General features: G+C 56.2%; 6 protein-coding genes across 6 annotated transcripts; 3 read left to right on the plus strand and 3 right to left on the minus strand.

Moving 5' to 3' along the window:
- Positions 1–5,308: 5,308 nt before the first annotated feature.
- GUITHDRAFT_81703 (hypothetical protein) lies at positions 5,309–6,112 on the plus strand (the record flags this gene model as incomplete). Its single annotated transcript, XM_005820077.1, has 1 exon — positions 5,309–6,112. A coding segment is annotated over one exon (804 nt), but the record flags the coding sequence as incomplete, so codon positions are not given.
- A 174-nt stretch (positions 6,113–6,286) lies between these two features.
- GUITHDRAFT_120674 (hypothetical protein) lies at positions 6,287–8,617 on the minus strand (the record flags this gene model as incomplete). The annotated part of the gene is made up of 12 exons (XM_005820078.1): positions 6,287–6,374; positions 6,417–6,513; positions 6,655–6,738; positions 6,779–6,831; positions 7,228–7,346; positions 7,391–7,466; positions 7,547–7,657; positions 7,699–7,836; positions 7,887–8,060; positions 8,106–8,211; positions 8,265–8,337; positions 8,456–8,617. 12 exons carry the CDS (start codon positions 8,615–8,617, stop codon positions 6,287–6,289), a joined length of 1,281 nt encoding a protein of 426 aa, XP_005820135.1.
- Positions 8,618–11,775: 3,158 nt separating this feature from the next.
- GUITHDRAFT_158931 (hypothetical protein) lies at positions 11,776–13,253 on the plus strand (the record flags this gene model as incomplete). The annotated part of the gene is made up of 4 exons (XM_005820079.1): positions 11,776–11,840; positions 11,886–12,020; positions 12,073–12,220; positions 12,306–13,253. The coding sequence occupies 4 exons, from the start codon at positions 11,776–11,778 to the stop codon at positions 13,251–13,253; spliced, it is 1,296 nt and encodes a 431-aa protein (XP_005820136.1).
- A 153-nt stretch (positions 13,254–13,406) lies between these two features.
- HOP1 (HOP1 meiosis-specific synaptonemal complex axial element HORMA domain-containing protein) lies at positions 13,407–15,090 on the minus strand (the record flags this gene model as incomplete). The annotated part of the gene is made up of 9 exons (XM_005820080.1): positions 13,407–13,591; positions 13,688–13,823; positions 13,869–14,049; positions 14,090–14,241; positions 14,423–14,553; positions 14,598–14,678; positions 14,722–14,761; positions 14,823–14,909; positions 14,968–15,090. The coding sequence occupies 9 exons, from the start codon at positions 15,088–15,090 to the stop codon at positions 13,407–13,409; spliced, it is 1,116 nt and encodes a 371-aa protein (XP_005820137.1).
- A 5,865-nt stretch (positions 15,091–20,955) lies between these two features.
- GUITHDRAFT_120677 (hypothetical protein) lies at positions 20,956–21,338 on the plus strand (the record flags this gene model as incomplete). Its single annotated transcript, XM_005820081.1, has 3 exons — positions 20,956–21,027; positions 21,079–21,271; positions 21,325–21,338. 3 exons carry the CDS (start codon positions 20,956–20,958, stop codon positions 21,336–21,338), a joined length of 279 nt encoding a protein of 92 aa, XP_005820138.1.
- A 244-nt stretch (positions 21,339–21,582) lies between these two features.
- GUITHDRAFT_148131 (hypothetical protein) lies at positions 21,583–22,299 on the minus strand (the record flags this gene model as incomplete). Its single annotated transcript, XM_005820082.1, has 5 exons — positions 21,583–21,630; positions 21,676–21,766; positions 21,815–21,895; positions 21,946–22,007; positions 22,057–22,299. 5 exons carry the CDS (start codon positions 22,297–22,299, stop codon positions 21,583–21,585), a joined length of 525 nt encoding a protein of 174 aa, XP_005820139.1.
- Between the last annotated feature and the right edge of the window lie 360 nt (positions 22,300–22,659).

Raw genomic sequence — 22,659 nt, forward strand, 5'->3', positions numbered from 1 at the left:
CGCCGGTCGCCTGGGCGCCCAACTTCCGCTTCTACTTTACTGCAGTCCGAGACAGCAACGTGACTTTGACTAGCTGCAGACGAGCTCTAGAGTTCGCCGTGTGCGACAGGCCTCGTTTCGTCTCTCCTTCCCCGATGGATGGCTGGGAGCTGCCTCTGGTCCTTGCTACCTCCCCCGTCATCTTCACTGTGGCTGCTGCGGGCAACGACGGATCGAACCAGGTTGACATTACCTTCATCCCCTCCAGCAGCGAGCAGAAGCTCCTCGTTACCCCCGTGCGCTACGAAGTGCAGCAGCTGATCACGGGGCTGGAGCAAACGCGGAGGAACGTTGCGCAGCGAGACGTTTCGTGGGTCATCGACAGCGACGGGCAGACGCACGAGGTCTGCTTCCGAGCCTGCAACAACCAGAGCATGTGCATCGAAGACCTTACAGAGAGCGGGCTCTGCTCTGAGGAACAGCTCTGCATCACCTGCACGGCCAACGTCGACGATTTCTACACCTCCTGCTCCTCCTCTCGCCGGACAGACGCAGGAGTAAGTCTCTTCCCCACCTACGTCTGCGGGGACGGAGTGCTATCAGTGGGAGAGGAGTGCGATGACGGGAACACGATCAGTGGAGACGGATGTGACTCCCTGTGCCTGATAGAGTGCGGGTTCCATCTCGACGACCACCAGCAGGTGGTTCCGACGTGGAACGACGGGCTGGTTGTGCTGGGAGAGAACTGCGACCTTGGGAACTTGTCAAACGCGTCAGGATGCTGCGAGGGGCTGGCGATGAGAGGCTTCCTGTGCTCTGAGTACGACGGTGACGTGTACAATCCCAGCTGTCGTCCAGCTTGCGGTGACGGTCTCGTGGTACCGCACGAGGAGTGCGAGACATCCTTCGAGGGCTGCTCGTCGTCCTGCTCGCTCCTCCCGGGCTGGGAGCTGAAGGCTCAATGTCTCGTCCTCTTCCCGCAGACTCCCGAAGTTCTCAAGTGCTCGTACCAGCAGTTCGAGGTTGACAACTACGTCAAGAGGCAAGTCTGCAGCCCCGACCCCGTCTGTGGAGACGGTCTGGTTGTTGGGGCGGAAGAGTGTGACGACAACAACACAGTCAGCGGGGACGGATGCAGCGCTTCCTGCACCATCGAGACTCACTACTTCTGCTCTGACATCGACCCGGCACACCCAGTTTCAGTGTGCAGGCCCGTCTGTGGCGACGGGCACGTGGTGGCCCCGGAGACTTGCGATGATGGGAACCTAGTAGGAGGAGACGGGTGCTCTGCCACGTGCCAGGTAGAAGCTGGGTTCGGCTGCTCGCAACTAGAGGAAGGCAGGAGTGTGTGCAAGGAGATCTGCGGCGATGGATACATCCTCACTCGAGTGTTCGATGACTCCGGCAAGCTGATCTCTTGCGACGACGGGAACGCGCAAAGTTATGATGGCTGCAGCTCAGAATGTACAGTAGAGCAAGAGCTGGGGTTCTCCTGTCGTTCAGACCCTTCGCATCACAACCAGTCGCAGTGCAGCCCCATGTGCGGTGACGGCATCCGGACCCTCAACGAGATCTGTGACGATGGGAACCTGGTCAACGGCGACGGTTGCAACCAGCGATGCGAGGTTGAGCGAGGCTTCTACTGCTCCATCGGAGCTGCGGGTGTCAAGGCGACTCAAGTCATCGATGCCAAGACGTGCCTGAGGGACGTGATAGGGGGAGGAAGCTGCTGCATGCGACTTGATGACGAGACGCCTGACTGCCTGCCTGGGGCAGACATGAACGACGCCAGGAACGGCACAGTCGTGTGCTTGAACGCTTCTCACCTGTGCACGAGCAGCCTGTGCATGCCCAGCAACGGCAGCTCTGCCGCTTACTGCGAGGCCATGAGGAGCAAGAGGATGCAAGTCGCGGTCAACATGACAAGCTTCTCCTTGAACGTCACTTTGACTCGCGTCTCCTTCCCCTCTTACTCTGCTGACCTCTGCACCACTGCCTGCGGCGACGGATATCGAACTCCGGACGAAGGCTGCGACGACCACAACAGGAGGAACGGCGACGGGTGCTCGAGCACCTGTCTGGTGGAGGAGGGTTGGTTCTGCAGCCCCGCCGGCAACGGCCTTGACTCTTGTCGACCAGTCTGTGGCGACGGCGTCAAGATCTGGCCGTGGGAGGAGTGCGATGACGGCTCGTGGAGCATGGCAATCGGAGACGGGTGCACCGATCAGTGTAAACTGGAGGGAGGATACACGTGCAGCTACGACCAGCAGAACCGAAGCCTCGGCCCCTGCTCGCCGACGTGCGGGGATGGAGTCCTGGTGTACCTGGAAGAGTGCGATGATGGAAACAGGAGGAACGGGGACGGTTGCAGCTCGACGTGCTCGGTAGAGGACGGATGGCTCTGTGGAACGATGGAGAATTGCAGCGAGAGCAACACGAGCTACTGCACCAACATCTGCGGGGACATGCACATCGTGGGGTCAGAGACGTGCGATGACGGGAACGTGAGGAGTGGAGACGGTTGCAACCGAACATGTCAAACTGAGTTCGGTTACTACTGCAACCAGGTGGGTCTCTGCTCGACCGCCTGTGGAGATGCGATCGTGATGGGCAAGGAGACCTGCGACGACGGCAATCAGCTCAACGGTGATGGTTGCAGCTCCATCTGTACGGTAGAAGATGGTTTCCAGTGCGTTCCAGCCTCCTGCCCGGGTTCAGGTGGAAGGTGCATGCCGGAGACAGGAGCGCTTGGCTCGTACTGCGACGCTTGTCCTCCGGTGAGAAGCAGGCTGATGGAATGTTCGAACCCTCCCTGCCCTCCCCCTCTCATCACTGAGAACTGCTCGGAGTGGACGATGAGCGCAGGAGGAACATGGGAGCATCTCGAGAACTCCTACCTGGTCAAGCAGGACTGCAGGTCGGAGTGGTACAAAGACGGCTACTGCGATCCCCTGAACAACAAGCAAGCATGCATGTGGGACGGGGGCGACTGCTGCCTGTCAACCTGCTCGTGCGGATACGGCTACGAGACCGTCTGCCACCTTGGGGACCAGGGCGGCTGTGGAACTTTTGCCGGACAGCTGGGAGACTTTCGGTGCCTGGACCCCTCAGCCAAGAGCTCGCCGGCCCCCACGATCGTCCTAGTGGGAGACAAGACGATCAACGGCACAGAGGAGGTGTATCTGTCACAAGTTCAGGTCCTCCTCGGCCCGACCTCCGGCGATGCGCTCCTCTTCTACACTCTCGACGGTTCTGCCCCCATGTACGAGACCGCCAGCAGTCTGGTGGTCAACGGAAAGCAGTACCTCAGCAGCTTCTGGGTCAACGAGACCCTGACCTTGAGGGTAGCCTCCTATCAACGAGGGCACAAGATAGCCGAGACGATCCTCTTCGTTCCTCTCCAAGTCGACAGCCCTCAAGTCCTGCCGTCACGATCGTCACTTGGCAGTTCCATAGACGCTCCTCTCCTCCTCACCATCTCTTCCCGGACAGCAGACGCCACGATCTTCTACAAGGTCACGTCCTTGCTGACTGCGGACACGTCGGCCTGGCAGGTGTATCAGTTCCCGTTCGCCGTCAGCTCGGCGTCAGTTGTCTCGGCCTACGCGACCAAGAGCAAGTTGATGGACAGCAACTTGACGTCCTTTGAGTTTCCCCTGCGCGCACGAGCCCCTGCGGTGGTACAGACGAGTCAAGTGACGGGAGTCTCCATTACCGTCAGCATTTCCACCGACACCTTCGGGGCTGACATCTGGTACACAATCTGCACGGCCGCTGACTTCCCAGGCGTCAAGAACGTGTCGCTCGGCAACGTCATCCAGACCAAGCAAGATTCCTGCTATCCCCTCTGCAACGGCGTCTGCGAGGGCGGCCTTCGACCCGGATACGCTTGTGGAGGTTTGACGGACATAAGGACTTGCTTCGGAGGGGGGGTATGCCTCGAGCCCCAGGTTGAGGTCAGGGTCTGCTTCCCTAACGAGTGGCCGCTTGGAGCCTCGCAGTACGCAGGGACGCTGACCCTGACGAACCCTGGGATGCAGTATCACGTGACCTCCTACGCGCGACGCGACGGCCTGCTGGACAGCGAGCTCGTCTCTCAGACCTTCGCCTTCGACGTCTCCAGCCCGAAACTGTTTGTAACCGCCCTGGACGGCATGGTGGACAACCTGGCCAACGCCTACTACACCAACTTTGCCATCTACTTCTCCGTTCCCACCTCCCTCAGCCGCATCTACTTCGCTATCGACGGGCGGCACCCGACCACTGGCTTGACGGCTCTGCCCGGTCAGAGCATAGTCTTCAACCAGACGGTCAACTTGACATGGATGGCCTGGGTAGCGGCCGATCGCTTCTCCAACGTCTCTCAGCAGATGATTTACGTCAAACTTCGTCGCCCTCGCCTCCTCGCCACCGTTGGCATCTCGCCCAAGGTGACGGAGGTGACGGCAGCCTACGCGTATCCTCCTCAGCCCATGTCGGACCGCAGCAACTACCTGCCGACCATCACGCTCACCATGGTCACCTCAGGAACTCCCAGGATCTACTACAGAGCTGAGAACTCTTCATCTGGCTGGCCCCAGTATGTGGTGACCAACCAGACCATGTCGCTCTTCTCGTCCTGGCTGCTTTACCGAGGTCCTCTGACAGTCGCTTGGAACGCCTCCTTCACCATGATCGCCTCCTACAACAACACCATCGCAAGCGACATGGTCAACGTCTCCTTGTTCTATCGCGAACCTTGCGGCCCTGGAAGGGGAAGCCTCGACGGCTTCGCCCCTTGCTCGGGCTGTCCTGTGGACTACGCGGAGACCTGCGACTGCTCTTCTGCTCGCTGCAAGCCTCCGTGCCCCTGCGTCGCCTGCGGGCCCTCGACCGGGACTCTCGAGCCGGGCAAGACCAACGTGTCCAAGTGCTTCTCCTTCTGCCTGCCAGGCTCCTACAGCCCCGACAACGGGCTCGACCTCGTCGCCAACGGTACTGACTGCGCCAGGTGTTCAGCTGGGAAGTACCAGGACTCCGTGCGAGCAACGGCCTGCAAAGCTTGTCCGGCGGGTCTGACGAGTTTCGTGACCGGTTCCGTGACCATCAGCGACTGCGTCATCGTGGAAGGGCTGTCGGCAGGAGGGTTCCACACCTGCGGGATCCGGAGGTCCGACTTTACAGCTCTGTGCTGGGGGTATGACGCGTTCAGGTGACTACCTTTACCTCCATGACTCGTTTCCTCTGACATCCTCTTCCACCCCCCCCCCCCTCCTCCTCCTCCTTCTCCTCCTCCTCCTCCTTCTCCTCCTCCTTCAGCCAAACGCAGGTCCCTCAGGTCTCGGGAGGTTTCCGTCAGGTCTCAGCCGGCAGCTTCTTCACGTGCGGCATCACTGAGGGCAAGGAGCTGCTCTGCTGGGGGCAGGACTATGACGGGCAAACGGTCGTACCAAAGATCCACCGGGAGGAGCATCCTACCTTCAACGCCACGGCGATCAGGAACTGGACGTCTGTCTCCTGTTCCTCCGGCTACCATCACGCGTGCGGCGTAGCTGACGATCGGATCGTCTGCTGGGGCAACAACGAGTTCAACCAGACCGTCGCCCCGCTGCAGCACAACTGGAGCCAGGCGTCAGCTGGGCAGTACCACAGCTGCGGCCTGACCTTGGACGGAGTGGCTCTGTGCTGGGGAGATAACACTCACGGTCAGACTTCCGTCCCTCCCCTCCCCGGCCAGCGCTGGCGGCAGATCTCAGCAGGTCACTACCACACCTGCGGGGTCCTCGTCGACGGCAGAGGCTTCTGCTGGGGTTCTGCTGTCTACGGCGCCACCTACCTCCCAGCTGACGTGACGTCATGGAGCAAGATCGTAGTCGGCAGGTTCCACTCGTGCGGGCTGACAGCACAGGGAGGCCTGAGGTGCTGGGGAACGAACCAAGACAAGGTCCTCGACCATCCGCAGGTAGCACAGAGGAAGCTAAGGCTGCTCCCCGTCACCCTGACCCTTCGCTCGCAGGACGCGCGCGTCTGGCGGGGAATTACTTCCGGTCTCTTCCACGTCTGTGCCGTCGACTCCAACTTCGTGGGCGTGTGCTGGGGGCGGAGCGCGTACGGCATGACAACTCCGCCAAGCGAACTTTGGCTCTCGTCATGAAAAGCGAGGCCAGAGGGGCATCATCATCATCATCATCATCATCATCATCATCATCAGCAGCAGCAGCAGCAGCAGCAGCAGCAGCAGCAGCAGCAGCAGCAGCAGCAGCAGCAGCAGCAGCAGCAAGAGGATGGTTGTTCTCTTGTTTTCTCTTGTTATGTTGTCAACAAGCGGCTAGTCCTCGTCTATCACGATGTACTTCTTCAACCCCATCCAGGCTTCTCGGAACTTGCGATACCTTATGGAGGCCTTGGCGAAGAATCTGCATGACGTCAGCGACGCCTCGGGACCCGCCGGCTCTCACTTGGCCTCCCTCGCATGATGCTGGGCGAGCCGTTGGGAGATCTTAGCTCGCCTCCCGATCTCTGTCACCCGTCCGATGTTCTCTCGTGCCATCCGAGCTGCACCTGCCTCAGCTTCTCCTCCCCTCTCCTCCCCTCCCTTCCCTTCCCCTCCCCTTTCTCCTCTCCTCTCTCTGTCCTGTCCTGTCCTGTCCTGTCCTGTCCTGTCCTCCACTCCCTCACTCCCCTCCTCCCTTCCACCTGCGTTGCCGCCTTCTCGAGCTGAGATCTCCCCCGCTGCCTCCAGCTCTGACCAGTCCTTCGACAAGTCGTACTCCCTCGAACCTGCCCAGCATCACCCCAGCACGCCTCGCCGCCTCTTCACCTTTGTACTCCCCCATGTTGTAGATCTGAACCTCCCGCGCCCCGTCCCCAAGGCTGTCAAACTCGTCAGACCCGTTCACCTCCCCAGCTGCGTCACTTCTGATGGGCCACGATCTCCCCGTGTAGCTCGTCCTCCTTCCAGCTCCCTGACCTCCCAGTCACAGACTGCAGGGGGAGAAGGGGGAGGGGAGGGGAGGAAAGGAGGAGAAGAGGAAGAGGAGAGGAGAAGAGTAGGGAGGAGGAGAGGGAACAGGAGAGGGAGGCAGCGACCGATGTAGGTGATCCCTCCTGACGTCTTCATCATCCCCACGCCCGTCGCATCTTCCCGTCCACGTACTTCCCCTCGCCATTCTCTCACTCCTCCTCCTCCTCCTCCTCCTCCTCCTCCTCCTCCTCCTCCTCCTCCTCCTCCACCTCCTCTCCTCCTCCTCCCTCTTCCTCCCTCCTCACCATATGCCACCCCCGTCCTGATAAGTGGTCTTCCCGTTCCCATGCGCCTTCCCGAGCTTGAAGTACCCCTCATACTTGTCTCCTGCCGCCGCGCCATGGGACTGACCCCACTGGTAAACCTGCAGGAGGATGAGGCGGGTTTGAACCGGCTCCTCCTCCTCACCCCCAGCCCGTGCTTCTGGTCTTTGAACCATCCACCGATGTAGTACTCGTCGTCCACGTAGAGCAAGATCCCCAGCCTGCCTCCTAGTCAGCCCCTTCCTCCTCCTCCTCCTCCCTCCTCCTCCTCCCTCCTCCTCCTCCTCTCCCCCCTCCTCACCCGTTCATCTGTCCCCGCAGCCATTCTCCGATGTACACTCCTTTCTCCTTGGAGTTGTACATGTAGATCCCCGTCCCCTGCCGCCTCCCGGCATGGTAGGAGCCCTCGTACCTGCATGCCTCTCACCTCGCAGCTCTCCTGCCATGGCCTACCGATGAGACGCGTAGGGACTCTTCTTCCCGTACACGTACACCCCGTACCCCTCCATCTTGCCGTGGTGCCACTGCCCCAGGTAGCAGTCCCCATCGAACCAACAGAAAACCCCGTAGTTGTCGGGCAGGTCATGCATCCTGATACCCTCAGCTCACTCGCGCCCACAGCAGCAGCTCCTGTCACTCACCACAGCCCGTAGTAGCTCTCTCCTCCTCCTAGCGGCGGGTCTGGCCATGCGCAGATGCCCCTGTTCACTCTCTGGCCATCGATGGTAGTTTCGCCCCAGTACTGGATCTTGGTGTTGGTGTTCTTGCTGTACCAGTACTTCTGTCCAAACGCCTTGATCAACCATGACGACTTGCTGCAAACCTAGTCGGTTGATGCTCAGCATTCCAAACCAACTCACGAAGCAATCAAGGATTCGATCTCCTCTCTCCTTGATATCTGCCATGGCAATGCTGCCTCCGGTTCGCGCCGAAGGAAGAAAGAGAGCATGCTGACAATCAATCCGCCTGAGGGTTGAGGTCACATGGCTACAAGGAGGGGAGGCAACGATGCTATCGACCTGACGGCTGCTGATGTTCGTCATGGTCAGCATGGTGATCATGGTGATCTCCTTCTTCCTCCAACTTCTTTACCTTTGAGCCCAGTCAGTACTTCTCCCTTCGCCTCTTCCTCCTCACTCTCTCCCCCGCTCGCTCGCTCCCTCCCTCCCTCCCCTCCCTCCCTCCCTCTCTCCCTGCTTATCTGTTCAACCTCTGCCTTTCCGAGCTTCAGGATGTCGACGCCTTGGAGCTCCTGTTTCATCTGATCTTCATCAATCACGACCTGCTTCCGCCCCTTGCGAGCTCCCTTCTTCTTCCCCGCAGCCTCCTCCTCCTCCCCTTCCCTTCCCGTGGCTGCTGCCTGCTTCGACATCGAAGTTGGGTAGCGATCAGTCGGACAGAAAGGGTGGTGGTGGTCCTCGTTAAAACTAGGAGGTGGGGTTATTCCATTACCACCTATCACCCCTACTTTATGGGCTTTTAGCTCGATAAATTGAGGGTGGGGTATCAATTTGAAGGTGTTGGGGGTGGTAAGGCGGTTGGCCTATGACGGTAGCAACTTGACGAATCTCAAACCAAGACGAACTCCGACAAACAACTCTTCTCCTGCTCCTGCTCCTGCTCCTGCTCCTGCTCCTGCTCCTGCTCCTCCTGCTCCTCCTGCTCCTCCTGCTCCTCCTGCTCCTGCTCCTGCTCCTGCTCCTGCTCCTGCTCCTGCTCCTGCTCCTGCTCCTGCTCCTCCTGGTGCTGGTGCTTGCTGTTGCTGCTGTTGCTGCCTGCCTGCCTGCCTGCCTGCCTGCTGCTTCTCCCTCTTCTGCCCCCGCCTCCTCCTACCTCCTCCTTCTACTACTGCCTCTTCCTACACATTATCCTACATCCGTCTCCTCCTCCTGCACCCGTTCCTCCTGCCTCCTGCCTCCTGCCTCCTCCTGCTTCTCCTCCCCGTCATCGTCGTCGTCGTTGTGAAAAAATTTCTCACACCATATCAGTGAGGAAATTATTCGAGAGATTCATCAAAATCGTAAGGATTGTTTTGAGAGATTGACAGAATACACACTGAAACATTAAGACCTTACACAAGACTATGAACAAAGCAAAATATGAGAGCAAAATGGTAACAAAATGAAGAGGGTAAAAACATGAACACACTCCTCCTCCTCCATCACCACCGGAGACTCCTTGGGCCACTGGTCGACTTCTCCTTCTCGTCCACATGCTCTTACTTGTTCTCCCAGTCTTGCTTTTGTCCCCCTGCCCCCTCATGCGAGCCTTGTCCCTTCAAGACAATCGAGGTTCAGAGGTCATGAAGGTGCTCTTGACAGAGTTTACTTCGGGACAGCACGCGCAAACACTCGACTATCCCACATTGCTGGTCTCCGATACCTTATAGCCTCTCTCCCTTACGCGATCTTCAATGAGTGTGCGGCGTCAATCTTCGGTAAGATTTGATGCTGGTGCTGCCGCCGCTGCTCCAACTCGCTTCCTGACAGGCTCCTCTTCCTTGTGATCTTCACCTGCTCCTGCTCACCCTAGCTGTACGTAATCAAAGCTACGATGAAATGAGAACTCAATTGGGCCCCGCTGTCTTTCACCTGCTTTGAACTCGACCAGCACACAACACGCTGTGAGCTCTATGCCCTCGTGTCTCTCGTTGTGTTTTGCTACAGCAAGACTTACAGCAAATAGGGAAGTAGAGATTGATATCAATCCACTCTCATGCTGATATTCCACTGAACTTATCTAGACTCATCCTATCTGAATCATTTTGATCTCTTGATACCTCTCCCCTCTTTCTTCCCCAAATTTTAACATCTTTAACCATCCTCCTCCCATCGACGCCCTCATGAACCTCGCCCAACTTCGCGTTCCCATGCTGCTCCCTTTCTTCCCCTTCCTTGCTCTTCATGCTTTCCGTTGCTGTCCACATCCATGTCCTCTTCTGCTTCATCCTCACTCTCCCCCTCCCCCTCCCCCTCCCCCTCCCCCTCCCCTCCCCCTCCCCCTCCCCTCCCCCTCCCCTCTCTCTCTCTCGCTCCTTCCTCGGATTATCGTAGTTCAAGGCTTGCAAGCACCACTACTACCCCTACCCCTCCTCACCCCTTCTCATGTACCCCTCCGAATCATGTGCGGTTACTTTCCGTTTTGGGGTAATAACTTATGGAAGATACCTTCAAGGGGGTGGGGTGGTATAGAGGTGGGGTGGGTAGGGGTTGAGCAGTATGGCAGGGGTTTACACCATCTATCAAAAGGGTTTATTTCGTACGGGTACGCGCTTACATACCCATGGGTAGGGTACAACTGAAGGGAGCAGGGTAGGGTGGTATATCTGGGGGAGCGAGCATGAACATGGGGCATGTGATGATGTTGGGGAGGAGGAGGAGGGGAATGGAGAGGGAGCAGGAGCAGTAGCAGGAGTAGCAGGAGCAGCAGGAGCAAGAGCAGGAGGAGGAGCAGGAGCAGGAGGGGAGACAGGGAGACAAGATGATAGGAAGACGGGGAGGAGCGGGAGGCAGGGAGGGAGGCAGGGAGTGGGATGGAAAGGGGGAGGTAATTTTAGGGTAGAGGGGGTTGAAAGAGAAAGCGAGGTGGGGCATGCAAGGAGAAGAGCGGAATGATTGCTTGCAGAAGCAGAGCTGACTGACAGAAGGGAAGAACTTGTGAAATAGAACGAATGTATGTAACTTTTACAGAAGGTCGTAAGATGAAAGGTTTCACAAGTGATTCTTGATCGGAACGGAAACGTTTCTGTGAAGCAAGTATGAGAGATAGCAGGTTAAACTCGCACTCTCAGGCATCCTTGTTGGAGCAGAGGAATTTTCGTGTTATATGAAAGAAAACCTGAATACAGATGCAGAGATCAGGGACTGTGACTATTGAGAGAACATATGAAGTGAGGTGATAGGCTGTCAGGAGCAGGAGCACGTGATGTGAAGACATCATAAATGGAGGATGCGGTATGCAGCAAGAAATCAGACAAGAATTAGTGAAAATGCAGCTTTATCCAAGTCTTTTGACAAGGGACCTCAGCGGAACATGCCTGACTGTAAGTTGTGAACAGATGATAAGGATGAACAAGTATAGCTATCTCGGGATATTGTCGTCTTTCGGTGGTATGTTTGTTGTTGTTTCAGCATGTTCAGAGTGTCTTCAGCTGACTGGCTCGCGGTTTTCAGTCGCGATCTGTTTCAGATGGATTCTAGCGGAGCTGCATCGGCGGAGGTTGACGATTACGCATTCAAGGCGCTCGAAACTAAAGAAGATTGAAGTCTTGGAATCCAAGTCTGAGGTGGAAGCTTCGATGATGATGATCATGAGGAGGGGGGAGGAGGAGGAGGAGCAGGAGGAGCAGGAGGAGCAGGAGGAGCAGGATGAGGAGGTCCTTCTTGGCTCATCAGTCTCCCACCAGGTGGCGAAGCATCGGGGATACAAGAACTCAGATATCGAGCTGGTCATCAAGAAGTTGGTGGAGGAGAACGCGCTGGGGATCGATGTGCAGGTACATTTGACGACGTTTGCCGCCCTCTCTTGACCATGGCACAGCCTGTGGCGATCTGCTATGACATGGATGCTCTGAAGGAGACTCTCTGTGCCCTCAAGTGACCCTCCCCTGGGCCCTTGCCCGTCCTCACCCTTTCCCCCAGGGTCGCGTTCCCCGGCAACTTCACTCACTGCATAGCGATCAAGAGCAACCCGCTTCCTTTCTTCTTGAAGTTCGCCGTGAGGATGGGCTGCGGACTGGAGGCTGCGTCGTACGCCGAGGCGCTGCTGGCCTTGAGGTGGGTTTGACGCTTCTTCCTCCTCCTGAGCCATGCTGAACCCCTGCTGAAGGACTGGCTGCCCTCCGGACAAGATTATGTTTGACTCCCCAGCTAAGACCCGAGCTGACATTCGGTTTGCGCTCGAGTACAACATCCAGATCAATGCCGACAACTTCTTTGAGCTTGATCGCATCGCGGAGGAACGGAAGAAACTGGAGGTGAAGGACTCGTCTACCTTGTCTTTCCCCCCTCTCCTCTTGCTATCCCATGCTCCTTCCTGCTCCCTGCGATCTCACGCGCAAGCTGCCACAGGACTCGGGGTTCCTGTCGTCGTCGGTGATCGGGCTGCGGATCAATCCGCTGGTGGGAGAGGGGAAAATCAAGTCCCTGTCGGTCTCGGACGAGAGCTCCAAGTTCGGCATCGCACTCACCGCAGACGCCAAGACGGTGATCCTCGAGTACTTCCGCCGGTTTTCCTGGCTCTCCGCTCTGCACTGCCATGTCGGGTCGCAGGGCTGCACGCTGTCCCAGCACGCGCAAGGAGCGAAGAAGCTGTTCGAGCTGTGTGAAGAGATCAACAGGGAGGTGGGCAGCACACGAATCAGGCGCATGGACATCGGAGGGGGGCTGCCGGTGAACTTCGAGTCGGAGGAGATCTCTCCGACCTTCGACGTCTACGCTAAGACCCTCAAGGAGGAGGTTCCCGCCCTCTTCCGCGGCGACCTCACCGTCATCACCGAGTACGGGCGGTCAGTCAGCGCCAAGGCTGCGTGGGCTGCATGCTCCATCGAGTACATCAAGACTATCTCTGCGGACTACGAGATCGCCGTCATCCAGGCAGGAGCTGACCTGTTCCTACGCACCTGCTACGTCCCGTCCAACTTCTCCCTCCGCGTCACAGGGCATCACAGACACTCGGGGAAGGAGCTGCAGCCGCACGCCGAGAACGTCAAGGCCGGCAGCGAAGTCGCTCGCCGGGTGAAGCGATACGACGTGGCGGGCCCGCTGTGCTTCGGAGGAGACAAGATCACCGTAAACCGCTCGATGCCGCAGCTCCTCGTCGGCGACTTCGTCGTGGTGCACGACGTCGGAGCCAACACGCTCTCCATGTTCTCTCGCCATTGCAGCAGGCAAGCGCCTCCTGTCTATGGTTACCGCAGGCGTCAGGAGGGCGATGGGGTCGAGGTTGTTCTGATAAAGGAGATGGAGCCTGTCGAAGACGTCCTCAGGTTCTGGTCTTGTCCCTTGTAAACGTTTATTCTTTCCTAGTTCATAGAAATGTAAGAATTACAGATTTTTCTTTAGCTCTGATCTTCAGATGCTTCTCTCGCACCCTCACGCCAATTGACTGAGTTTCTCCTTTAGTGCAACGACCGTCCATGCTGTGAGCAAGCATTGTGGAAATCAAAACAGAGGCTTGGGCTTGGCACCTTTCTTCGTCGATTTCTTGCGAGTGAACTTGGGTCTACTGCACCTCCGCTTCTTGGGTCGACTCTGTGGACCGCTCTTGGGCTCTAATCGAGTGACTGAGAGATTCTGAAGGTTCGTAGCGATATCGTCGAGCTCGTCGTGCTCCTCTTGCTCTTCAACTGGCGGAACAAACGCAGCGTATGAGCGATGACGAGTACTGCGGACTTGCTCGACACTGTAAGCATTCATGCGACCAACGATTCCTTTTCACTCACCATTGAACAAGTTTGGAGATCGATACTCGGGCGTCTTGACCTGGTCAGTGCTTGCAGGCGTGGAAACTTGGAGGTTATTTTGAATGCGGTTCTCATTCAAGTCCATCTGTGTGAGTGGTACTTGAACATCGTTTTCCTGAAGAAAGTCACCAAGCCGCTAGTCACAGTCCATGAATCCCACCTCAGCATTATCTTCGTTGTCGCTGTCTTCCCACATAGCATCGAAGTCATTGTCAATGTAATTTTCAGTGTTCTGCGTCAATTCTTCAGGCTCCTCTACTGTTGTCTTCACTCGTAATTCGACGGAATGATATGGCGTAGATGATTTTCCAAGCAGGTAATTTTCAGGAGGCGAGGTGTACCTAGATAGTATGAAGAAAAGTTTCACATGTCAAATATCACATGATGCAGTCATCAGTCTTCGAGTCTTGGAATCCGGGGATATCAAAGTCTTGTGGAGGTGGCTGCCAACTTTTGAGATGCATGAGATATGTGACTTTCTTGTAACCCACATTCTTGGGGTCGAAGTAAAGTCGCATTGTGATGCATCTCTCCTTGAAAACAAAATACGGTCACGGCACATTCTCATTTGATGTGTATAAGTGCCGAAAACAGATGAGAAAGTCGATTGCACCTCGGGCAGAGCGCTCAGAGTCCCATTCAGTGAGACCACCGTGCGCACAAACTGGCCTGTGTCAGAATAGCGCTTGCTTGTAAACTCGCCTCTACACGTACCTGTGAGCTGAGTTGCTTCACCTCTTTCTGAGTATATCCTATGAAATTCTGCACATGGTTCTTTTCTTTACTGTTTCCTCTCTCAATATTCAAGCTCCCGTTTGCGTCAATCTTGAAATACCACGCCTCCACTGTTGCAATTCAACGTCTGGGCAACAAGGTACAGTGAACTCACCCAAGCAGTTCTGATCCTTTTCAGTGTAAATGCCGAAGACAAGCATCTTCAAATGATTTTGTTTCAATGCTGTGAAGACACCTGGGAAAGCGAGATTATCCTTCGTTCTTCTGTTCATTGGTACATGAAATTCCTTCTTCTAGCCAATATAATATCTTGTCCGCCTTGAACAAATCATCAGAAACAAGATCCTTCATTTGGCAGAATTCGAACATCTTCATTCACGTGCTTGATCAAGGCATGAAAATTCGTCGCGCCGAACTTCTTCAGTGTGAAGGCATTTTCCGAGAAGATGTTCCGTATGAAACATATCTGATCTTCATACATCAGACTTTAAAATGTTTCCTCCTCATTTATCTTTGCGACTCACCTCACTCAACAGAGCTGCCAGCAGATTCTGAGTGACATAAAGAGAAGTTTTCTTCGTCATCATCGTCGCCGCTGCTGTTGCTGCCGTTGCCACCGCCATCGTGGTCTTCGCTGCTCTGGACATCGCTCGACCCACAAACTTTTCTTTGGCGGGATCTTTTCGGTGTTGAACCTTTCTTTACTCAAAGTTAAGTTAAAAATCAGTACGAGGACAATCCGGAGAGTAGTGAGTCCTGAGTGAGTTGCTGAGGGGACTCGATCCGGGCCGGCCGGCCGTCCCTGGCCCGCCGGCCGGGCCGGCGGCCGGCGCGGCCGGCCGAACAGGCTGACCGTCTTCCGGTAAGTCACGGTCCACGTTAACAAGACTCAGAACAGCCGTCACTATGTTTAAGGTTAAGAAGACCGGTATGCACGGTGCCTGGACATACGGCGATCAATGAGGAAAGAGAGATCCTGCTCAGTGATAGTCCTTGTGATTCGTTCAGAGTACTTCCCCGCGACTCAGAACTTACCTGAGACATCCCAGGTCAAGTCACAGTACTATTCCCGTACTAGTGAGTTACGTTCAAGTTCCAGACTGCCGTACCGGTTTCAAGTCAGCAGACTGAGCAGCTGAACCAAGACTCAACAAGCAGATTGAAGCGAAAGAACCTTGCCAAACAGAGCGATGCAACACAACAAGTTCAGCTCTGCACAAGCACTTTGGCATCCACCGTCCTCACTGAGTCATGTCGATCATGGCATCAAGTAGCAAGGCGAGAGTGTGAGGGCAACAGCCAGCATGTCCTACTACCCTGACTACTACTACCTACCCCCTGGTCAGGGGTACGAGGTCAGAGGCAGCAAGCATGTCCTACTACCCTGACTACTACTACCTACCCCCTGGTCAGGGGTACGAGGTCAGAGGCAGGAAGCATGTCCTACTACCCTGACCAGGATCAGAGCATCAGGTAACAAGGCGAGAGTGGGAGGCCTCACGTCATCATCAAGCGTCTATGCCGCACATCGCCTTTTATTGCTCACCCCTACACCCCTCAAGCCTCCTCCCTCCTCGCCGCTCTACCCACGCGCAGCTTGTCAAGGATCTGAGTACGTCTGGCTCGTGGGCATCGGTGAGAAGCTTGATGCAGTGCCGGAGGGCGTCGAGCTGCTTCCTGCGGCTGGGACCCGCGTCGTGACGCAGCAGGCTTGATGCGGATGTTCCATCGACGGGGGATGCGGAGGAGGAGGGCGGCTTGGCGGAGGAGGAGAGAGCATCAGGAGGCGAGGAGGAGGAGCAAGGGGATGGGACATGACGAGACATGCTTGACAGACGAGAACGGATTCTTGTGTGTGTGTGTGTGTGTGTGTGTGTGTGTGTGTGGCTTCGCCGGGATGTGCGCTAGAGAACAGGATGGAAAGAGCCGAGGGGTTGGACAACAGCACAGAGCTCAAGGGAGGGATGAACGGAGGATCGCAGGGGTAGGAGAGGGTGGACGAGGAGGAGTGGTGGGGGAGACGTGTGAGTGGAGGGAGGGAGGGGAGCAGTGATCTACTTCAACACTCTCCCCGCCTGCTTCGGGGTCTCCCTCCGTGACCCTCGTATCCCCTTTGGTAGAGCCCCGTGACCGGTCAGGATTATTATCTACTTTTAAAAGACAGTACCGCAGAGAGTTTACTCATCGAAGGTATGTCGTATCTAGTCCACGTAACCCAGCTCAGAGTCACGTCTCACAAGTTCGTGACCATCGGGTACGAAAGTGCGCCCAGTGAATCGGCGCCCCGAAGGTCGGCACAGTGACAGCGAGCAGCCTCCTGTAAGCTTCTTCCCTTCTTCCCCTCGGATATAACACAGTACGGTACCTCCGGAAAAATCTAGAGAGTCACGAGGGCCCGAAGGCAGTCTCGAGCACCCACGAATCATATCCGAAGTTTCTCCGCCCCTCTAGAAGACGATTCAGTCGGTTGTATGTGATAGAGCATGACGACGAAGTGACCTCTTTTCGTATCATGATATGCTGTAAGCTTCGAATCCCCGGAGGTCCGGCAAGGAAGCCTGATATTTTGATACGCTCTCGTGATGGTATGTAAGTAAATCTGTAGTGGTACAAATGAAACCTGACGGGTCACGAGGACTGTACGAGATGCGAGGGTCACGGAGGGAGACCCCGAAGCAGGCGGGGAGAGTGTTGAAGTAGATCACTGCTCCCCTCCCTCCCTCTACTCGCACGTCTCCCCCACCACTCCATCCCCTCTGTTAGTCCTCTCACGTGCATTCACACACCAGCATCCGTTCTCGTCTGTCAAGCATGGCTCATCGTGACTCGTTATCCTCCTCCTCGCCTCCTGATGCTCTCTCCTCCTTCGCCAAGCCTCAGGCTCAGCATTCCTTGCAGCAGGGCCACCAGCTCTCCTCCCCCTCCTCATCCGCATCCTCCGTCGATGGATCTCCAGCATCCGCATCAAGCCTGCAGCGTCACGACGCGGGTCCCAGCCGCAGGAAGCAGCTCGACGCCCTCCGGCACTGCATCAAGCTTCTCACCGATGCCCACGAGCCAGACATACTCAGATCCTTGACAAGCTGCGCGTGGGTAGAGCGGCGAGGAGGGAGGAGGCTTGAGGGGTGTAGGAGTGAGCAATAAAAGGCGATGTGCGGCATAGACGCTTGATGATGACGTGAGGCCTCCCACTCTCGCCTTGTTACCTGATGCTGCCAGGGATGTTTCTGATCCTGGTCAGGGTAGTAGGACATGCTTCCTGCCTCTGACCTCGTACCCCTGACAAGGGGGTAGGTAGTAGTAGTCAGGGTAGTAGGACATGCTTGCTGCCTCTGACCTCGTACCCCTGACCAGGGGGTAGGTAGTAGTAGTCAGGGTAGTAGGACATGCTTGCTGTTGCCCTCACACTCTTGCCTTGCTACTTGATGTCTGTCCTGTTGCATCGCTCAGTTGCCAGTCACAGTGTTTCTTCTTTTCCTGCACAAGGCTTGCGAGACTTTGACATCCGAAGTTCAAGTAGAAACGCTTGAGCATGACCTGTGTATGCTGAGGCAGTTTGAGTAATCGGATCGGACAAGGCGGCTGACTGCTAGGGGGATCATCAGTGGAGAAGCTGACTTGGTCGGCAAATGAGGACGGGCAAGGTGGAAAGCAAATCTGAACTTTCGCACGCCAAACGTGACCTTGATCGCAACGCAGTCGCAGTTACTCACGAGCAGAGCGAGAGTCAGGCTCCTCAGATCGAACCTCGGAACATCCGAGTGTCCTAAGGCCCAGCCATTCCGCTCCTCACTATCATCTCCGGTGAACGTGACCCAGTTGCTTTACTCAAAGTTGAGTTAAAAATCAGTACGGGCGCCTGGCAGTGTAAGGAGTCACGAGGCGGAGACCTCGTGTAGTAAAGAACCATATCTAAAGTTTCTGCGCCCCCTTTCAAGGTTCCAGCCCCTCTACACGAGCCTGGCCCTCTTAAGATACAAGGCAGCCCCTCCCCGCACTCCCTGCTGCTTGGTTGTATACCTCCCTCTGACCTCTGACGTCTAGCTTCAGCCTCTGTCTTGATGGCTCCTCCTCACGTTCTTCGTCCCGTCCTCCCCCTCCTCCCCCCTTCCCCCAGCTCGTCCCCGTCGCTTGACCTCTCGTTCTTGCCCTCCCCTCCCGCACCTGCTACGGACTCTGACTCTCCCCCCATGCCCTCGTCGACTCCGGCCTCCTCTCTCCCTCCTTCCAGCGGCTCCTCCCTCGGCCTCGGCCCTACCCGCAGGAGGCAGCTCGACGCCCTCCAGCACTGCATCAAGCTCCTCACCGACTCGGACAGGCCCGAGGCCCTCAAGTCCTTGCCGGGCGTCACCTGGACAGAACGCCAGGGACGGGGAGGGCAGGAGGCGAGCAGAAGAACAACGAGAGGAGGGGGGAGATGACAAGGAGGAGGAGAGGAGGGAAGGGCTGTGTCGGTGTAGGGTGCGGATACGGCACGTAATAAAGACGTGATAGAAGCTTTCACGGGAGGTTGGGCGAGGAGAGGAGAGGAGGATATCATGACAGGTGCTTGCAGTATTAGAGACCTCCGACTTTGACGAATATACCTCCGTACTCACCTTCGAGTCCTCAGCCACCCAGTCAGACTTTCCTCAAGGAAGTTGAGGCTGCTCTGTGCTGCTGTATGGTATCATAGCCTATCGCTCATTGTAACAGCATACTGCTGGCGTGCTCTCTCAGCCAACACCTCCTCCTCCTCTCCTATACTCGCCCAACCTCCTCTCCCATGCTCGCCCAACCTCCTCTCCTATGTATGCTTGGCCAACCTCCTCTCCTCCCCTCGCCCAACCTCCTCTCCTCGCCCAACCTCCTCTCCTATGCTCGCCCAAACTTCCCGTGAAAGCTTCTATCACGTCTTTATTACTGTAATTACTGCTGTATACACCCTACACTGCTTGTCCTCTCCCTCCCCTCCTCCTCCTTGTCCTCTCCCTCCTCCTCTCGTTGTTCTTCTGCTCGCCTCCTGCCCTCCCCGTCCCTGGCGTTCTGTCCAGGTGATGCCCGGCAAGGACTTCAGGGCCTCGGGCCTGTCCGAGTCGGTGAGGAGCTTGATGCAGTGCTGGAGGGCGTCGAGCTGCCTCCTGCGGGTAGGGCCGAGGCCGAGGGAGGAGCCGCTGGAAGGAGGGAGAGAGGAGGCCGGAGTCGACGAGGGCATGGGGGGAGAGTCAGAGTCCGTAGCAGGTGCGGGAGGGGAGGGAGGAGGGGAGGGCAAGAACGAGAGGTCAAGCGATGGGGAAGAGATGGGGGAAGGGGGGAGGTGAAAGAGGAGGTTGGGAGAAGGATACAGAGGAGCCATCAAGACAGAGGCTGAAGCTAGACGTCAGATGCGAGGTCAAATCAGACGCCAGACGTCAAGGGATGTATAGAGGGGCAGGCAACCATGTGGTAGGGATCCAGGTAACGTGACATAGCGGAACTAAAGGGGGCGGAGAACGGGGAACTCGGAATATATATCGTCAGCCTCGTGACTGCCTGAAGTGACTTGAAGGAGTCGCATGGGCCTTACAGGCGGATATTTCCATGTTGCCGTGCCAATGCCGTGAGAACAACTTTACGGTAGGAGTCACGAGGAAAGTCAATTGATCATATTGAAAACGATTTTTAGTCAATAATTCAAGCACAGGCTAGGCCACTGTTGCCTCGCTACTAGCTTAGCCCACGGTACTGAAAAGTTTCCCCGCGGGGGCCCGCGGCCGGGCCGCGCTGCCCTGGCCCGGCCGCTGCGCCGGCGGCACGCGGCCGCCGCTGGGGGCCGGCCCCGCCGTGTGAGCACTGAGCCTGTCACGGTGCCACCGGGTGAGCCGGGCGACCGGCCGTACGCCCGTGACGCGGGCCGGGCCCGCCGGCGCAGTCACCGCGGTCAGTCCGACCGTCACTTCAAGCCGAATGCCCGGCAGTGCCCGGCACCGTGACCGCACTGTTGCCACGGTACGGTACCTGCCCGGCGGGCCTGACCCTCCAAGCCTCACAGATCAATGAGCTGCCCGCCGTCCGGCGCCGCGGGCAAGACGGCAGCACGCCGGCGCGGCCCGCCTGCCACGGTACCGTACGGCCGCCCGCCCGCCGTTCGCCGGGCCGGGGCCCGGCAAGTTTAGTTCAGTGTGCGTTTAGCCTAAAGTCTAAATGCGGAAACACAGTGGCGATGGCTTGAGGGGATGGAACGGGGGCATGATGTGAGAGGAAAAAAGAGGCGAAATGTTGTGATGAAGATGATGGAGAGGAAATGATTCAATCCAGGATCATTGGAAATCTGAAGAAGATAGGCTGAGGATGAGACAGAGGTAGCCATTTTGTGTTAGCCATGTGTTGATCTGAAGTGAGCGTGTAAGATCAAGCCATCGAAAGCATATGCATAGGTCATATTCAATTTACAGATCAGAGATAGTGTTTGCTTTCACAACTTGCCTGTACGATCTGTCCAAGTGATCTCTTCATGGCAGGAATCCCATTCTTTGATCAGTTGATCCGAGACTATGTTCGCTATCCTGGTCCGGGCGTTTGCTCATGGGGAGATGTTGTACGCGCTCCCCTCAGGCACGGAGAGGGTAAGATGGTTGTTCTCCTGTGCGATCCCGCTCAATCGATGGCATCTCCAGGTTGTTACCGGGGAGGAGGGGAAGTCCGCAGTGAACTCGGCACTAGCGGCTGCGGCAGGAGGAGGGGCTCTCGGTCAGAGCGACCTCTCTCTTGCCAAGAAGCTAGCCGTCTCTCCCGAGCTCCTGCACAAAGAGAAGCTCAAGGCCAAGGAAGGTTTCTGCGAGACTGCCCTCTGGAACTGTACCGATCTCTGTGAGATTACCTTGCGTCTGCTGGTTTGCCTGCTAACCGTGACTGTCCAATAGATGGATCCAACTGAAACATGCGAGTCACCTGAAGGACAGACGTGCTTCTGAGCAATGAGATCGTTCTATGGGGCTAGGATAGTTTAGTTGATTCTTCAATTTCATTCCTATCTTAGATGAAGACTTGTCGCTTTGAAGGAACTGAGACCGACAACAATCAATGAACAAGTACTAAGGTTCACACCAAGTAGAGAGGTACGAATCAAGCTTGAAGCACAAAGAACGAACTATAGTACAACACCACAAAGAAGTTAGGTTTCAGTCGAAGCGATCGTCTCCGTAATACTCCTCAGAGTAGACAACAGCCTTTACGATCTGTCAGTGCCAACAATGGCGCGAGGAAAACCTCACCTGCACAGCCTCACGGAACTCGATCTGCTTCCTATTCAGTCCATTCTTCATCCACCACGACACAAACTCTTCCTGAGAGATAACGCCATCGCTGGTAACACCTTGTCAGATCTACTTGTCACAGACGAGGAGTTTTCACCCGTTAACGTCGATTTCCCTCAGATATTCGCTTATTTCATCGACGTCTCCATAACCCGCATTTCCCAGCACAACTGCAAGACTGCCAACACATCATTCGGATGGGAAATAGTGCCAAATAAATACGCTAACCTGTGCATTTCAGAATGGTCGATCACGCCATTTTCGTCAAGATCGATAAGAGAAAATGCTTCCTGTTTCCACATCCATCACCCAAAAGGAAAGAGGGAAAGCAGAACGCACAAGGATACAGTTGATATCTTGCGTATCGGGGCAATTATGCTTCAACCGCTGGCACTTAGAACTGCTGCGAATGGTTGGTTCGTAGTTCATGGCAGGGCTCATCGCCGCTCCATTCTCGTTCAAGCGAGTGCTGCTGATTGCGCGGAATTCTTTACGGACAGGAAAGAATTGTTTGCGTGTAGCCCTTGACACCCCGTTGAAGATGCCGGCAGAAAGTGCTCTTGAGAAATTTATCCTGAGCATCCCGAGAATGCCAAGATGAAGATTTCTGGAAGCTTTTGATGACGATCGTTGGGGTCTGCAGCAGAAGAAAACAGGATCAGTTTTCGAAACAACAGGAACGAAGCAGAATAAGACACCAATGAAGCGACCCATCTCGAAGAAACCAGACACTCAAGTCAACTAACAAGGAACTCTTCGATATGAGCGAGACAGACATAGAAGGTAAAAGGATAGACCCCTCCAGCTCTAAATCCATAATGAGCACTCCGTCGTCAACATCGCAGAGCCCTCCCCAAATCTCATCAGCAGCGACCTAAATCTTATCCGTTTCTATCCACTCGACCCGATTTCGATTTCTACGGAACTTTTGAACCTCTCTTT

Source organism: Guillardia theta (genome assembly GCF_000315625.1).
Source record: "Guillardia theta CCMP2712 unplaced genomic scaffold GUITHscaffold_192, whole genome shotgun sequence".
NCBI lineage: Eukaryota > Cryptophyceae > Pyrenomonadales > Geminigeraceae > Guillardia > Guillardia theta.